This window comes from Schistocerca americana, chromosome 11 (assembly GCF_021461395.2).
Source record: "Schistocerca americana isolate TAMUIC-IGC-003095 chromosome 11, iqSchAmer2.1, whole genome shotgun sequence".
Taxonomy (NCBI): Eukaryota; Metazoa; Arthropoda; class Insecta; order Orthoptera; family Acrididae; genus Schistocerca; species Schistocerca americana.
Genome location: NC_060129.1, coordinates 116,086,279 through 116,105,399, shown reverse-complemented (window position 1 = coordinate 116,105,399; position 19,121 = coordinate 116,086,279). Strand labels below are relative to the sequence as shown.

At 41.4% G+C, this 19,121-nt stretch overlaps 1 protein-coding gene across 3 annotated transcripts in view; it reads left to right on the top strand.

The window, feature by feature from the left end:
• Positions 1-19,121, top strand: part of LOC124553680 (histone acetyltransferase KAT2A) — a 327,182-nt gene that overhangs the window by 295,953 nt on the left and 12,108 nt on the right. For all 3 annotated transcript variants that reach the window (XM_047127565.1, XM_047127567.1, XM_047127566.1), the window contains 2 exons: positions 4,741-4,965; positions 12,406-12,496. In XM_047127565.1, coding sequence (XP_046983521.1) covers positions 4,741-4,965; positions 12,406-12,496 — 316 coding nt within the window. The remainder of the gene's footprint in view (positions 1-4,740; positions 4,966-12,405; positions 12,497-19,121) is intronic.

Genomic DNA, 19,121 nt, shown 5'->3' with positions numbered 1-19,121 from the left:
ACATCTTGTAATCCAGAGTCATAATCATGTCATTGTTAAACACAAATTTACATCTACATCCATACTCCGCAAGCCACCTGACGGTGTGTGGCGGAGGGTACCCTGAGTACCTCTATCGGTTCTCCCTTCTACTCCAATCTCGTATTATTTGTGGAAAGAAGGATTGTCGGTGTGCTTCTGTGTGGGCTCTAATCTCTCTGATTTTGTCCTCATGGTCTCTTTGCGAGATATACGTAGGAGGGAGCAATATACTGCTTGACTCTTCGGTGAAGGTATGTTCTCGAAACTTTAACAAAAGCCCGTACAGAGCTACCGAGTGTCTCTCTTGCAGAGTCTTCCACTGGAGTTTATCTATCATCTCCGTAATGCTTTCGCGATTATTAAATGATCCTGTAACGAAGAGCGCTGCTCTCCGTTGGATCTTCTCTATCTCTTCTATCAACCCTATCTGGTACGGATCCCACACTGTTGAGCAGTATTCAAGCAGTGGGCTAACAAGCGTTCTGTAACCTACTTCCTTTGTTTTCGGATTGCATTTCCTTAGGATTCTTCCAATGAATCTCAGTGTGGCATCTGCTTTACCGACGATCAACTTTGTATGATCATTCCGTTTTAAATCACTCCTAATGCGTACTCCCAGATAATTTATGGAATTAACTGCTTCCAGTTGCTGACCTGCTATTTTCTAGTTAAATGATAAGGGAACTATCTTTCTATGTATTTGCAGCACATTACACTTGTGTACATTGAGATTCAATTGCCATTCCCTGCACCATGCGTCTATTCGCTGCAGATCCTCCTGCATTTCAGTACAATTTTACATTGTTACAACCTCTCGATACACCACAGCATCATCTGCAAAAAAACTCTTACTTCGGAGGACTTCTCTCCATTCAGAATGACATGCTGCTTTCTGTTATCTAGGAACTCTTGAATCCAATCACACAATTGGTCTGATAGTCCATATGCTCTTACTTTGTTCATTAAATGACTGTGGGGAACTGTATCGAACGCCTTGCAGAAGTCAAGAAACATGGCATCTACCTGGGAACCCGTGTCTATGACCCTCTGAGTCTCGTGGACGAATAGCACGAGCTGGGTTTCACACGACCGTCTTTTTCGAAACCCGTGCTGATTCCTACAGAGTAGATTTCTAGTCTCCAGAAAAGTAATTATACTCGAACATAATACGTGTTCCAAAATTCTACAACTGATCGACGTTAGAGATATAGGTCTATAGTTCTGCACATCTGTTCGACGTCCCTTCTTGAAAACGGGGATGACCTGTGCCCTTTTCCAATCCTTTGGAATGCTACGCTCTTCTAGAGACCTACAGTACACCGCTGCAAGAAGGGGGGCAAGTTCCTTCGCATACTCTGTGTAAAATCGAACTGGTATCCCATCAGGTCCAGCAGCCTTTCCTCTTTTGAGCAATTTTAATTGTTTCTCTATCCCTCTGTCATCTATTTCGATATCTACCATTTTGTCATCTGTGCGACAATCTAGAGAAGGAACTACAGTGCAGTCTTCCTCTGTGAAACAGCTTTGGAAAAAGACATTTAGTATTTCGGCCTTTAGTCTGTCATCCTCTGTTTCAGTACCATTTTGGTCACAGTGTGTCTGGACATTTTATTTTGATCCACCTACCGCTTTGACATAAGACCAAAATTTCTTAGGATTTTCTGCCAAGTCAGTACATAGAACTTTACGTTCGAATTCATTGAACGCCTTTCGCATAGCCCTCCTCACACTACATTTTGCTTTGTGTAATTTTTGTTTGTCTGCAAGGCTTTGGCTATGTTTATGTTTGCTGTGAAGTTCCCTTTGCTTCCGCAGAAGTTTTATAACTCGGTTGTTGTACCACGGTGGCTCTTTTCCATCTCTTACGATCTTGCTTGGCACATACTCATCTAACGCATATTGTACGATGTTTTTGAACTTTGTCCACTGATCCTCAACACTATCTGTACTTGAGACAAAACTTTTGTGTTGAGCCGTCAGGTACTCTGTAATCTGCTTTTTGTCACTTTTGCTGAACAGAAAAATCTTCCTACCTTTTTTAATATTTCTATTTACGGCTGAAATCATCGATGCTCTAACCGCTTTATGATCGCTGATTCCCTGTTCTGCGTTAACTGTTTCAAATAGTTCGGGTCTGTTTGTCACCAGAAGGTCTAATATGTTATCACCACGAGTTGGTTCTCTGTTTATCTGCTCAAGGTAGTTTTCGGATAAAGCACTTAAAAAAATTTCACTGGATTCTTTGTCCCTGCCACCCGTTGTGAACGTTTGAGTCTCCCAGTCTATATCCGGCAAATTAAAATCTCCACCCAGAACTATAACGCGGTGGGGAAATCTACTCAAAATATTTTCCAAATCATCCATCAGGAGAGCTTCTGATATTCTTAGAGCTGGAGGTGGGATATTACTGAGAACAGGATGCAATAGGGTGTTGTTCTCCGAATATAACCCCGCAGTTATTCACATTGTCTAATTGAGTTACACATCTATCTTCTTAGTGTGACCACTGTTGATCCAAGATGAACAGCAGAATTCAGCAACAGAGTATGATAGGGCTAGGGGTGTGGATCTTAAAACATCTGCATTAGCTCCCCGTGAGGAACCAGAAAGTATTTGACGAATGTTATTTGAGAAATATTAAATGAATTCACAATTGCTAATAAGGACAAACATCGGCTGTAGAATGAAATGACGACAATGAAAATTTGTGCCGGACCAGGACAGAATAGTGTAGGCCCTTCAATATTGTATTATTTGAGAGATGCTGCTTGTTGGTAAGAACTGTGTCTAGTGTTATTTTGGTGTGCTATATTACAGCAAGACTTGGCCTCTGAATCTGATGTCTCATTTGTAATTTCCATGTCTGCTGCTTAGCTAAAATGCAGATATAACTGAAACTTCCTGGCAGATTAAAACTGTGTGCTAGACCGAGACTCAAACTCGGGACCTTTGCCTTTTGTGGGCAAGTGCTCTACCAACTGAGCTACCCAAGCATGACTCACACCCCGTCCTCACAGCTTTACTTCTGCCAGTACCTCGTCTCCTACCTTCCAAACTTTACAGAAGCTCTCCTGCAAACTTTGCAGAACTAGCACTCCTGAAACAAAGGAGACGAGGTACTGGCAGAAGTAAAGCTGTGAGGACGGGGCGTGACTCGTGCTTGGGTAGCTCAGTCGGTAGACCACTTGCCCGCGATAGGCAAATGTCCTGAGTTTGAGCCTATCCGGCACACAGTTTTAATCTGCTAGGAAGTTTCATATCAGCGCACACTCTGCTGCAGAGTGAAAATCTCATTCTGCATATACGAGGGCTATCCACAAAGTACATTATGTTTTGGAATTAAAAATTAATAAAGTATTGGAATTTTTTTTTGTTATATACAGATGAAAGCCACACTTAAATACTACTTTTCTACATTTAAATTAAGGCACTTATCGTAGCAATGGACGAGCTTGGAAATTCCTTCGTCGTAAAATTCGGCCGCCTGCGCCTTCAACCACGTAATGACTGTCTTTTGGGACAGAAAAGGTGTGATTTTTGTGGATTTCCTGGAAAGAGGCAGTACAATAAACTCTCAAAGGTATTGCCAATCTCTGCACAACCTCAGAAGAGCAATACAAAACAAGTGCAGGGGAAAGTTGAGCTCAAAGATCTTGCCGATTCACGACAACGCCCGGGCCCACACGGCAAATGCCACTCGTGAAGTTCTCGAATCTTTTAGGTGGGAGTTGTTTCCTCATCCGCCGTACAGTCCCGACCTGGCACCAAGCGACTCCCACTTATTCCCAGCAATGAAGAAGTGGCTGGCTATGCAGCATTTTGATGATGACGTACAGCTTCAAGAAGAGGTAACCACGTGGTCGAAGACGCAGGCGGCCGAATTTTACGACGAAGGAATTTCCAAGCTCGTCCATCGCTACGATAAGTGTCTTAATTTAAATGGCAACTATGTACAAAAGTAGTATTTAAGTGTGGCTTTCATCTGTATATAATAAAAAAATTTCCAATATTTTATTTATTTTTAATTCCAAAACGTAATGTACTTTGTGGATAGCCCTCGTATAACTGTTTTGTGGTGATATGAATATAATAGAGGGAAACATTCCACGTGGGAAAAATATATCTAAAAACAAAGATGACGAGACTTACCAAACAAAAGCGCTGGCAGGTCAATAGACAAACAAACAAACACAAACATTCACACAAAATTCTAGCTTTGTACAGGCCTTTACAAATGTCTGCTTGTGTCTGTGTATGTGCGGATGGATATGTGTGTGTGCAAGTGTATACCCGTCCTTTTTTCCCCCTAAGGCAAGTCTTTCCGCTCCCAGGATTGGAATGACTCCTTACCCTCTCCCTTAAAACCGACATCCTTTCGTCTTTCCCTCTCCTTCCCTCTTTTCTGACGAAGCAACCGTTGGTTGCGAAAGCTAGAATATTGTGTGTATGTTTGTGTTTGTTTGTGTGTCTATCGACCTGCCAGTGCTTTTGTTTGGTAAGTCTCATCATCTTTGTTTTTAGATATGTTTTCTAGTGATAGGTGGAGTCACCGTGTCCAAGGCTTCCACATCTTGTAAACCCAGAGCCTAATCATCTCAGTGTTAAACACAAATTCAAGTTAATTTGAGCTTTCTTGGTAGTAAATTGTATTTTCTTATGTTTTTCCTTGTTTCTTACATGTGTTATGACTTTCAGAGTTAACTTTGCATTTTCCTGCAGATTGTGAAGAAGATCATAGAAGCCCGGCAGCAGGAGGTACAGAAGGTACACCCCGGGCTGACGTGCTTCCGTGAGGGTGTGCGCTCCATCCCTATTGAGAGCATCCCGGGCATCCGCGAAACGGGCTGGCGGCCTGCGGCACGGGCGACACGCGTCTCCCGTGTCACGGAGGAGACGGCCGACCCGGATGCGTTGCACGCCACCCTCAAGAATGTCCTCAATACGGTCTGTACCGTGTTGCTCGCATCTATAAACAATTTGAATTGCTGTGTGTGAGATGTGATAGATTCAGCGAAAGCTTCTGACAGTGTTGACTTGAATGTGTTCTTCAAAACTGTGAAGGTAGCAGGGATAAAATATGGGGAGTGAAATGATGCTTGGAATTTGAGTGGAAACTGGACTGCAGTTATACACTGAAGTGCCAAAGAAACTGGTATAGGCATGCATATTCAAATACAGAGATATGTAAACAGACAGATTACGGCACTGCAGTCAGCAGCGCCTGTGTAGGACAACTATTGTCTGGCACTGTTGTTAGATCAGTTACTGCTGCTACAATGGCAGGTTATCAAGATTTAAGTGAGTCTGAATGTGCTGTTACAGTCCGCGCATGAGTGATGGGACACAGCATATCTGAGGAAGCGATGAAGTGGGGATTTTCCCGTACAACCATTTCATGAGTGTACCACAAATATCAGGAATCCCGTAAACGTCAAATCCCCGACATCGCTGAGTCGGAAAAAGATCCTGCAAGAACGGGACCAACAACGACTGAAGAGAATGGTTCAGCATGGCAGAATTGCAACCCTCCCACACATTGCTGCAGATTTCAATGCTGGGGCATGAACAGGTATCACCGTGTGAACCATTCAACGAAACATCATCGATGTGGGCTTTTGGAGCTGAAGGCCTACTCGTGTACCGTTGATGACCACACTACACAAAGCTTTACGCCTCGCCTAGGCCTGTCAACACTGACATTGGACTATTGATGACTGGAAACATGTTGTCTGGTGGGACGAGTCTCGTTTCAAATCGTATCGAGGAGATGGACGTGTACTGGTATGGAGACAACCTCATGAATCCATGGACTCTGTATGTCAGCAGTGGACACAGGATCTCCGAGGAAGCAATGCAGTGGGGATTTTCCCGTACAACCATTTCACGAGTGTACCACGAATATTAGGAATCCCGTAAACGTCAAATCTCCGACCTCGCCGAGTCGGAAAAAGATCCTGCAAGAACGAGACCAACGACGACTGAAGAGAATAGATCAGCATGACAGAATTGCAACCCTCCCACACATTGCTGCAGATTTCAATGCTGGGGCATGAACAGGTATCAGCGTGTGAACCATTCAACGAAACATCATCGATGTGGGCTTTTGGAGCTGAAGGCCTACTTGTGTACCGTTGATGACCACACTATACAAAGCTTTACGCCTCGCCTGGGCCTGTCCACACTGACATTGGACTGTTGATGACTGGAAACATGTTGTCTGGTGGGACGAGTCTCGTTTCAAATCTTATCAAGGAGACGGACGTGTACTGGTATGGAGGCAACCTCATGAATCCATGGACCCTGTACGTCAGCAGTGGACTATTTAGGCTGGTGGAGGCTCTGTGATGGTGTGGTCCATGTGCAGTTGGAGTGATAAGGGACCCCTGATATGTCTAGATATGACTCTGACACGTGACATGTGTGTAAGCATTCTGTCTGATCACCTGCTTCCATTCATGCCCATTGTGCATTCTTCTGATGGGCTTGGGCAATACCGGCAGGACAATGCAACACGCCATGCATCCAGAATTGCTACAGAGTGGCTCCAGGAACACTCTTGTGAGTTTAAAGACTTCCGCTGGCCACCAAACTCCCCAGACATGAACATTATTGAGAATATCTGGGATGCCTTGAAACGTGCTATTCAGAAGAGATCTCAACCTCCTCGTACTCTTACAGATTTATGAACTGCCCTGCAGGATTCACAGTGTCAGTTCCCTCCAGCACTACTTCAGACATTAGTCGAGTCCATGCCATGTCGTGATGCAGCACTTCTGCATGCTTGTAGGAGCCGTTTGACAGTATTAGGGAGGTGTACCAGTTCCTTTGGCTCTTCAGGGTAAGAGTGAAATAAAATGAACGGGGAGCAGTAGTTGACAAGGGAATGATACAGGGCTATAGCCTATCACTAATATTTTTCAGTCTGTATGTTGAGCAAGGAATCAGGAAACTAAGAAGAAATTTGAGAAGATTAATTTCAGAGAGAAGAAATAAAAACTTTGAGGTAAGGCAGTCATGTTGTAATACTGACAGAGGACTCAGAAGATCAGTGCAACAGAATCAGCAGCATTTTGAAACTGGTTTATAGGATGAAGTGAGCAAAAGTAAAACATGTGTAATTAGTGTCACTAAATTAAATGTGACAATGCTCATGAAAATAGATTAGCAAATGGGATAGATGATGAGTCTTAGTATTATAGCTGCAAAGTAACCAAAGATGCCAGTAGTAGAGAGCAGTGTTGTGCAAAATGGTTTGGAAAGCTTTAAGCGTGTTGTAGGATAGCTTATGCTGAGAAATAATTGATAATTGTTAGGAAAAAAATTCAATTCATTGCACCATTTCCGAGCGAATGAGCATTTAAGTTAGCCAATCAGGCTGTTGCATGCGCCAATTCAAGTGGCCCACCCGATGTAATTATTCTTATAGCATAGATGATAGTGCATGAGCCTGTTCAGCATTGGGTGCTGGTTCAATCATCACTAACGTCCCGTGTCCAATTTCTGTATCGATCTCTTATCGGTTTTTAGAGACCAAACAAAGAATACATTTAGCAGTACTGTCTTTGGTGGGCCACTTGAATTTGTGCACACAGCAGCCTGACTGGCATACTTCAGTACTAATTAACTTGGAAACAGCACAATGTATTGAATTTTTTTCTCGAGGATTATTTCTCGGCATAACTTACCCTGTAAAGGAGTTTTGCTATTTGGGGAGCAAAATAACTGATGATGATCAAAGTAGAGAGGATATAAAATGTAGACTGGCAATGGCAAGGAAAGCACTTCTGAAGAAGAGAAATTTGTTAATATCGAGTATAGATTTAAGTGTCAGGAAGTCATTTCTGAAAGTATTTTTATGGAGTGTAGCCATGTATGGAAGTGAAACATGGATGATAAATAGTTTGGACAAGAAGAGAATAGAAGCTTTCGAAATGTGGTGCTACTGACGAATGCTGAAGATTAGATGGGTAGATCACATAAGTAATGAGGAAGTATTGAATAGGATTGGGGAGAAGAGAAGTTTGTGGCACAACTTGACTAGAAGAAGGGTTCGGTTGGTAGGACATGTTTTGAGGCATCAAGGGATCACAAATTTAGCATTGGAGGGCAGCGTGGAGGGTAAAAATCGTAGAGGGAGACCAAGAGATGACTACACTAAGCAGATTCAGAAGGATGTAGGCTGCAGTAGGTACTGGGAGATGAAGAAGCTTGCACAGGATTGGGTAGCATGGAGAGCTGCATCAAACCAGTCTCAGGACTGAAGTTCACAAAACAACAACAACAACTACTACTTACCCTGCTCCTTACAAGCTTTTCAGACTCTTTCTAAACCCCTGTATAAAATTCAGACTGGCAGTAATAAAAAAAGCCTTTCTGAGAATGAATATGCGTGTAGAGAAATTTGAAGTGGAATGACAACATAAAATTAATCACGGATAAGACGGATGCCAGACTGAAATGCATTGAAAGAGTCATCAGGAAATGCAGTCCATCAACAAATGAAGTACCTTACAAAACACTCATTTGACCAACTGTGGAAAACTGCTCATCAGTCAAAGATCCTTACCAGATAGAACCGATAGAAGAAAAAGAGAAGATCCAAAGAAGAGCAGCATGCTTTGTTACAGTTTCATTTAATAAGCAGCAAAGCATCATGGAAGTGCTCACCCAACTCCACTTCCAGATGCTGCAAGAGAGGCATTCTACATAACCGTGTGGTTTACTGTTAAAAGTTCCAAGAACATACATTTCTAGAAGGCTCAACCAATATACGAGATGTGTCAAAAAAACTAAGGTGACTTTATATTTTTATAAAAAGATATTTATTTATTCATCGATACTCATGTTGTCCCCTTCAAAGTAATCCCCATCAGATGCAATACACTTGTGCCAATACTTCTTCCAATCCTTCTCATAAGCACTTTTCGGTACAGCCTCAAGTACTTCCACTGATGCAATAGTCTCAATTGCTGAAAATCTTCATCCTTTCATTGGTCTCTTCAGTTTTGGGAACAGGAAAAAGTCACAGGGGGCCAAATCTGGCGAATATGGTAGCTGAGGCGTGATTGTCGTGTTGTTTTTGGCTTAAAGACCTCTCACAAGCAACGATGAATGAGCGTGTGCATTGTCGTGATGTAAAAGTCACAAATTGTTTTTCCACAATTCTGGGTGTTGTCTGCATATTGCTTCTCGCAAACGGTGCATAACATTGAGGTAATACTCCTTATTGACTGTATGACATTGAGGAAAAAATTAATGATATACTACACCACAGTAACTGGAAAAAAAAACAGTGAGCAAAACTATGACATTTGATCAGACTTGGTGTGCTTTTCTCAATCTTCGCTCTCCGCGGGATGCTTCCATTGTGACGATTGGGCCTTGGTTTTGATGTCATAACTGTATACTCATGTTTTGCCACCAGTTATGGCCCTTTTGAGCAAATCAGGATCATCATTGACATCATTCAAGAGCTCCTGAGCAATGCTCATGTGACGGTTCTTCTTATCAAAATTGAGATGTTTTGGAACAAACTTCGCTGACATGTGTCTCGTGCCCAAAACATCTGAAAAAATTGCATGACACGAGTTGACTGATATACCAACATCCTCAGCAACTTGGTAATTCAATGATTTTCCAAAACATTTTTCTTCACAGCGTCAACATTATCATGTGCTGATGATGTGCTGGGGCATGCAGAGTGAAGTTCGTCATTTGCATATTCTCGGTCATCTTGTAAGAGTTTGTACCACTTGTAAAGAGTTTTTTTTTTTATATTTAGAGCAGACTCATCGTATGCCACTGTCAACATTTCAAGTGTTTTAGAGCACTTGATTCCAATTTTTCCACAAAATTTGATGCAAATTCATTGCTCCTTTTTTTATAATAGTCAAAAATTGCCAAGCACACTAAAACATGTCTAATCTTTCCGTCTGTCAAAAACAAATGAAGTATGCTGCTCACTTGAAACTGTGAACATATGTTCGGGACATGTGTACCAACATAACAAAAAAAATTGATAATCAAATGTACATTGTCTGCACAACAATTTAAAAAATCACGTTACTTTTTGATCAGCCGTTGTATCACTTCCCCCTACATATATCTTGCGGAAATACCATGAAAGTAAAAGTAGAGAGATTCAGTCCCACACAGAGACTTACCAGGAATTGTTCTTCCTGTGAACTATTCGTAACTGGAACAGGAAAGGGAGGAAATGACGACGTACACAAAGTACCCTCTGCCACATGTCCTAAGATGGCTTGTGGAGTATAGCTGTAGATATGCAGATGCAGATATGTTGACCATAACACCTAACAGATCTACTCAAAGGGAGCTTTTATTGACAAAGTAGGTGCTTTCAGATATCTAGGAAACAAGCTAATTATGAAAGGAAACATCAAGAAAGAAATTTGATAGAGGGTAGAAAACAGCTCAAAATTTTATTACTATTACTATTATTTATCAGACATAATTAAAGACTTTGGTGCAAAAAGGGCGTAACTCATATTTTACAAATCCAATGCTGACTGCAGTCAATGGTCTAATTAATGTGACTGGACTTTATATGTTTAGTGCAAAATAGGGATAGCTCAGTATTTATCCCTTTCTCTGACCAAAGTGGTAATAGGATGAGATTCTAAAACTTAGAGTGTCTGGTGTATTTTGTGGGAAAAAGTGTAGTTCTTCCACCGAGGTCTTCGATTAGGAACTGTGAAATACCTGCCAGAGCAAAGAGTGTGATATATGAGTTATGTTATCTGCCAATTATGACCTATGGATTGGAATGTTGGACCTGGACAAAGAAAGACGTGAGTAGAATAGAAGCAGCAGATATGCCCTTTCTTCAAGGCATCCTGGGAAAGACAAGAAGGTACCGGATAAGGAATGAAACATATGTCAGATTTGTCTCCTAAAAGAAACTGTGGAAAGAAATAGGCTAAAATGATTTAGCCACATTAAAGGATGGGAAAGAGAGCTTTGAAGTGGCCAGAATTTGAAAGAAGAGCATAAACAAGAGGGAGAGACCTAGTGAAGGATTATATTAATTTAAGGGGACTGCAATGTAAGGAAGTTCCGAACGATAGACTGTGGGAGAAAAGAGAAGATTGGAAGAGACTTTGTGAATGACTTGCATGAGCAGAAACATTTCAATAAGAAGAAGAAGAATTCTCAACAACAATACTAGAAGTAGAAATAATTTCCACTGGAAGACATTAGGAAGGTAACTGGAAACACAAAATATTCAATAACAAAGTAAAAGATTATCTTATTAGCCACTGTTTCTATAATTTATCAGAATATTCAGACACTGGGTTCCAGATTCTGGTTAGCATTAATTTTCATATTTACAAACTTCCAGCACACTGAAGTAAGTGCAGGGCAGCAATTGGTGCTAATCAATACAATGGAAAAACAGCCAAAGTTGCAAATATCACTTTTATTTACTTGATGACTATCTGTACGCTGTAACTGTTCATTTGCAAAATTTGCTATCTTGGTAAGGTTCTTATATTTTGGGAAATAATGTTTTGACTATCTGAATGATTTGAAAATGGGTCCTGACCTGAAACTAGTCATCAAGTACATAAAAGTGAAATTTGCAACTTTGGCTGTCTTTCTGTTGTATTAATTTTTAAATCAATACATGTTTTTAACTTTTCCAGTACATAGACTGCTAATAGTGTTCTCTGAAATCAGTCAAGGTGCATAAAAGTATACTTTTGGACAAGCCGAGTGTAGTGATTAATTCTGCCTTTTAATGTATAACTTGAATCTTTCAACGTTCCTGAAGGTTCTCCTTCAGTATGTGATTTACAGAACAACACATGTGAATTGGGAATTAGATTAGAGAATGAGACACATGAAGTAGTCGATGAGTTTTGCTATGTTACTGATATGAGGAAAATGTCCCCATGTGAGTAGGCCATATGATTTATGTGACCAAAAGAGTGTAAAATATGTCATTCGAAGATAATTTTTGCCGACGATATCTTTCACTTTCCACACGAGGTAGTACACATGTGAGGTCTTTTTACAGATTTTGTGATATGCACTTCCCAGTTAAGTTTGGCATCAATATGTACTCTTAGGAGTTTGACACATTTATTATTTACATTCTTAGACAGTCCTAACCTAAGCTTGTTAAAGCACTAATTTCATTTGCCTTGTTCTCTTACATGTATGATGTATAATTATTTAATTATGATAACGTAAATTTTCGTCATTGAAGAAAGAGTTTGTTAGCATATTTTGCTTTTCAGCTGATACAGTTTGTTTGATGATTTTGAGTTATTTTCCTGTGTTCTGGTAACTTTGTACGTATGAGACACAGTAAGTAATAAGATTAGTGTATCACAGTACTCTCTGTTCTTCTTTTTGCAGATTCGCAACCACAGTGCGGCATGGCCCTTCCTGAAACCTGTGGACAAACTGGAGGTTCCAGACTACTATGACCACATTAAGTACCCTATGGGTGAGTGTCACTATCTACTTTGCTTTTCTAACCATGTATGTTTTAGAAAAAACATACAGGAAAACATTGTGAAACCAACTGAAACATAGGAGCTGGTTTTCAGTAAGCTGCTGCCTCTTACATTATAGCCTTTGTAGGAGACTTCATGGATTGCATTTTCTTTTTCTTATCCCAGAACCTCTTCATCCTTTCCGTTCTTTTGCTCTCTTCTTCTGAGGTATTCAGCATCCTCTTATCCTCTCTGCTCCACTAGTAATCTAGTTGTTCTAATTATAATCATTATCATTAAACTGAAGAAACTGCAAAAGGTGGGAATTTAAGGAGATGGGACCTGGATAAAATGAAAGAACCAGAGGGTGTACAGATTTTCAAGGATACCATAAGGGAACAATTGACAGGAATGGGGGAAAGAAATACAGTAGAAGAAGAATGGGTAGCTTTGAGGGATGAAATAGTGAAGGCAGCAGAGGATCAAATAGGTAAAAAGACGAGGGCTAGTAGAAACCCTTGGGTAACAAGAAATATTGAATTTAATTGATGAAAGGAGAAAATATAAAAATGCAGTAAATGAAGCAGGCAAAAAGGAATACAAACGTCTCAAAAATGAGATCGACAGGAAGTGCAAAATGGCTAAGCAGGGATGGCTAGAGGACAAATGTAAGGATGTAGAGGGTTATCTCACTAGGGGTAAGATAGATACTGCCTACAGGAAAATTAAAGAAACCTTTGGAGAAAAGAGAACGACTTGTATGAATATCAAGAGCTCAGATGGAAACCCAGTTCTGAGCAAAAAAGGGAAAGCAGAAAGATGGAAGGGTCTATACAAGGGCGATGTACTTGAGAACAATATTATGGAAATGGAAGAGGATGTAGATGAAGATGAAATGGGAGATATGATACTGCGTGAAGAGTTTGACAGAGCACTGAAAGACCTGAGTCGAAGCAAGGCCCTGGGAGTAGACAACATTCCATTAGAACTATTGACGGCCTTGGGAGAGCCAGTCCTGACAAAACTCTACCGTTTGGTGAGCAAGATGTATGAGACAGGCGAAATACCCTCAGACTTCAAGAAGAATATAATAATTCCAATCCCAAAGAAAGCAGGTGTTGACAGATGTGAAAATTACCGAACTATCATTTTAATAAGTCGCAGCTACAAAATACTAATGCGAATTCTTTACAGACGAATGGAAAAACCGGTAGAAGCCGGCCTCGGGGAAGATCAGTTTGGATTCCGTAGAAATGTTGGAACACGTGAGGTAATACTGATCTTACGACTTATCTTAGAAGAAAGATTAAGGAAAGGCAAACCTATGTTTCTAGCATTTGTAGACTTAGAGAAAGGTTTTGACAATGTTGATTGGAATACTCTCTTTCAAATTCTAAAGGTGGCAGGAGTAAAATACAGGAGCAAACGGCTATTTACAATTTGTACAGAAACCAGATGGTAGCTATAAGAGTCGAGGGGCATGAAAGGGAAGCAGTGGTTGGGAAGGGAGTGAGACAGGGTTGTAGCCTATCCCCGATGTTATTCAACCTGCATATTGAGCAAGCAATAAAGGAAACAAAAGAAAAGTTCGGAGTAGATATTAAAATCCATGGAGAAGAAATAAAAACTTTGAGGTTTGCCGATGACATTGTAATTCTGTCAGAGACAGCAAAGGACCTGGAAGAGCAGTTGAACGGAATGGACAGTGTCTTGAAAGGAGAGTATAAGATGAACATCAACAAAAGCAAAACGAGGATAATGGAATGTAGTCGAATTAAGTTGGGTAATACTGAGGGTATTAGATTAGGAAATGAGACACTTAAAGTAGTAAAGGAGTTTTGCTATTTGGGGAGCAAAATAACTGATGCTGGTCGAAGTAGAGAGGATATAAAATGTAGACTGGCAATGGCAAGGAAAGCGTTTCTGAAGAAGAGAAATTTTATTAATATCGAGTATATATTTGTGTCAGGAATTCGTTTCTGAAAGTATTTGTATGGAAGTGAAACGAGGACGATAAATAGTTTAGACAAGAAGAGAATAGAAGCTCTCAAAATGTGGTGCTACAGAAGAATGCTGAAGATTAGATGGGTAGATCACATAACTAATGAGGAGGTATTGAATATAATTGGGGAGAAGAGGAGTTTGTGGCACAACTTGACTAGAAGAAGCGATCGGTTGGTAGGACATGTTCTGAGGCATCAAGGGATCGCCAATTTAGTATTGGAGGGCAGTTTGGAGGGTAAAAATCATAGAGGGAGACCAAGAGATGAATACACTAAGCAGATTCAGAAGGATGTAGGCTGCAGTAGGTACTGGGAGATGAAGAAGCTTGCACAGGATAGAGTAGCGTGGGGAGCTGCATCAAACCAGTCTCAGGACTGAAGACAACAACAACATCATTACATCATAACATACATAAAAACATTTAAAAATACTCATATTTGCTAATTTCAGGTGCTTCTGTCTGTTAATTAAGCTTATTTGCAATATAATTGAATTGCTTTAGAACATGCGATGCTACAGGTTTACTGAGTTCCTGTAGTTGGAAATATTCCGGCATGAATATTTTGCAGTTTGAGGGTGGTAACTTCTTCTCTTAATAAGTACTCAAACTCTATATATAATTAATCTTTTTAAAGAGTACAACTTCCACTTCCACATCATTGTCCTAATTTTTACAACTCCATGTGACTGGCACTAAAACAGCTCCACACATATTCTGCTGGGTTACATTGCACTCATTTGGCAGGAGTAAAGTATTGGTTTGATGGGTGCAGCTGTTGAAGTATAATTATGTTCTTAACAGCGTAAACAGTACATGCGTTATTGATAGCAACATTTTAATTTAGTTAGAATTATGACTAGTAATTACAAGATTATCTAGATGAACTATGGTGTAAATGACGGATAATAATTACAATTTCTAAAGCAAAACTTAACAGATTTGCATTCCTTTGCTGCAGAATTTACATTGTAAATGTTTTTAACAATTAAAATTATAAAGTTTGAATTTTGAAAAATAATTAGATTAGCTTATGTTTTGCTAACATTTGTGTTATCATATATTGTTATTTTTTATGTTTTTATTCTCACTTCACAAAAGGCTAAGACTATAGCATGTGCTTATATGACAGTCATGGCTGCCACAAAAATTGGGTAAAGGTACTGTTAATTAACTTTCCGTATAGCCAAAAGAATAATAACCAAAGTGATTAAATAATAAAAATGTGTTCATAAGCATTTAATGTGCCCCAAAAAGTGTATCAGGTTGCGTCATAGATTAATGTATCATGTTGTTCTACTAATTCATCTTACATTACATTACACTCACCATCATCTTCCTGTATCCTCCTCTGCCATTGATCTCTGGCTTACTGATCAGTGCATACTTGCCTCCAGTTTCCCATCTCTTCCACCTTGGTCATCAATTCCAACCAATTTTTCCTTAACTTAGCCTTCTGGGTCTCTGTCTTTTCTCTTGTGCTACCCATTGGTTCCCCCACTCATCGGAACCAGGAGTATCTCTGAAGATGTCAGATGCAGCTCTAGATGAAACAACAGGGACAAGAAGTTTTGTAGACCATGATCACACAATCCAGAAGAATCAAAAGCAGCTAAGACTCCTGGTTGCAAAAACCTTTTCCAGTCTGCTATTTTGTCAAAAACTGATATATTGAGCCTGTGGCTGTGTACAAAATGTAGGTCAACTCTTACACAGAAGATTACAGCAACCAGCCATTTATTATAAAGCTAATTATTTACTTAAACAGCACCGTTACCAGTTTCAAACCAATAGGTTCATTTTCAGATGGCAAGTTCATGTTTTACATTACATTTCATTTCATGTTTTGTTTCCCCACCTGACAAAACTTCCTTGGGGTGGTGATGCCAATGAAGAATCTGTGCCATTACATTCCAGTGCAGCTTGCTTATCATCTTGCAAACTCGAAAACTGTATCCAGAATGAGATGTTTCGCTCTGCAGCGGAGTGTGCGCTGATATGAAACTTCCTGCCAGATTGAAACTGTGTGCCGGACCGAGACTCGAACTCGGGACCTTAGCCTTTCGCAGGCAAGTGCTCTACCATCTGAGTTTCATATCATCACACACTCCGCTGCAGAGTGAAAATCTCAGTCTGGAAATATCCCCAAGGCTGTGGCTAAGCCATGTCTCTGCAATATCCTTTCTTTCATGAGTGCTAGTTCTGCACGGTTCGCAGGAGAGCTTCTGTAAAGTTTGGAAGGTATGAGGCGAGGTACTGGCAGAAGTAAAGCTGTGAGGACGGGGCGTGAGTCGTGCTTGGGTAGCTCAGATGGTAGAGCACTTGCCCATCACATGAAGGTATACAGTTTTCGAGTTTGCAGTATGATAAGCAACCTGCATTGGCATCACCACCCTAAAGAAGTTTCGTCTGTGGCGAAACAAAACACGAAATGTAATGTAAAACATTAACTTGCCATCTGATGACGAACCTATCTGTTTGAAACAGGTTACGGCACTGTTTCAGTAAATAAATAGCATTATAAAAAGTGGTTGGTTGCTGTATCTTCTGTGTAAGAGTCAACCTACTTTTCCAGTCTGCTTTTCTCCTGATACTGTGCGTGTGCTCCAGTACTATTTTCCCCTAGGCCTTTACACTGGGACATGGTCTTTCGACAGGAGAATCATTATATCCACAACTTGTCGGATACTGGTTGCACATGTCAGACAAACAGGAAAGAAATTATGACGACACATGGCAGGAAGACCGTCTGCAGACAGGACTCATATTACACTTGAGTTGAGCAACAGGCTGACCGAATGGCAGACCTGACACAAGAGCAAGTCAATGGGATCCTATGCAACAACAAAGCACAACAAAATTTCCACACAACTCTGTCAACTACGTGGTACAATCCAAATCGAAATTGAAGGGGAAAATCAATACCTAAGCCGTCAATGAATAGTCAGTAGTATGGTGAAGATAGTAGCAAATGTTATCAGACAAACTACACAACTGAGTGAGTGATCGATGTGTGGTGGTTTTTATGCCAGCCACGAGGGGCACTATTGGCAGGTGTATTCACGTGGTGAGACGGTGGCAGATGGCACACTCACTGTGTGAGTGCAGCTCTGTGACAACACTCTCCTCTATCGTCCGTTTGCTCAGGCAGGCATTCTTTGTGCAACCCAATACTAGGTCCTTGCTGCCCCCTCCCCCCCCCCCCCCCCCCCCAAACCAGTGCATACAAGCAGAAACACCCTGGACAGTGCTGTGGAAGGTGGAACAATACGGGTGAAGGTGCAGTTTCAGGAACCATAGGCTGCGAGGAGGAAATGCAGTCGGCAGTGTTCATCGGAACAGCACTGGAGATGGGTGTGACAGGGTGAACCACTGATCTACAGGGAGCTAGAGAGAAGCGCTCGCCCACAATGGGACATCCGCAGTAGCCACCCGGGGCTCTGGCTGTTGTGTCTCAGTGGCACCAGAAGGTAGAGGAGATGCTTGTATCCGAGGTCAAAGCTGGTTGTGGTGATGGTGCTCGAGCCCCTTCTGCATTTGGGCAGACATAACTTGTTGCCCGTCGGTGGATACTACGGTTTCTGGTATCCGAGCTGCAGCATTCCCGTAGGAGCATACCCATACCACCGTGCCAGTGGTGTAACACCAGGAGGGATGCGAGTGAGATGGTGTCAGCAGAGGAAGTAAGGTCTGAGGCTGGCAACCATGGAGGAGCTCTAGTGGACTACGATTGTTAATCGGTGTGGTTTAATAAATGCTCAAAAACAAAGTAAGGGCTGTCGTAATGGCAGGGGATTCAATAGCCTTCTTCATCTGCTGCTTTAAAATCCAGACCATAAGTTTAGCTGACCTTTGGAGGAAAGCTATAATGGAGGGCTGCAGTTGTGTTTAATGCCATTGGCAGTATATAAGTCCTTGAAGCCAGGGGCATGAATCATGGGCCATTGTCAGAGACCAATGTTGAGGTAACCCTTCAATGGCCAAAACTTGGGCTAAGGCAGTAAGGGTGGCCTCGGTTGTGGTGGATGCCATGCATATGACATAGGGTTACTTTGAATAAGCATCGTCAGTGAGCAGCCACACAGAACATAAGAATGGGCCTGTAAAATTGAGAGGGATGCGGTTCCAAATGAGGCAAGCAGTAGGCCAGGGGGCAAAGGACCGAAGGGGTGCCAGCTGGTGCCAGGAACATGCTGCGCAACTACAGACCATCTTTTGTATGTTGCTGTTGATTCTGGGGCAGCACACATGATGACGTGCCAGCAACGTGGAGCAAATTCAATACCTGATGATGCAATTCCATCTGAATAAGCATTTGATGTACATCCATCTCAGTATCCAAAAGGATGACATCATCCAGTACAGAGCATCGGCGAGGAAGCTTTTTCCGAGGGTGGAGCCCTGTCATAAACTGACGAGGGAGGTACGTAGTGAAGAACCTGTCACACGGTGAGTTCCTGGAATGTTGCAGCAGCAACACGCATGGCTGTAAAGGGAAAACCACCCAACATATGTTGTTGCTTGGCATTGACGTGGAAGCAGAGTACCTCCTGTTGGTAAAAATCAGGGTCTGAGCCAGGCAGTAGATCGGACACTGCATCAACATCAGGATACTGGACTGTCGGCTTGTACCA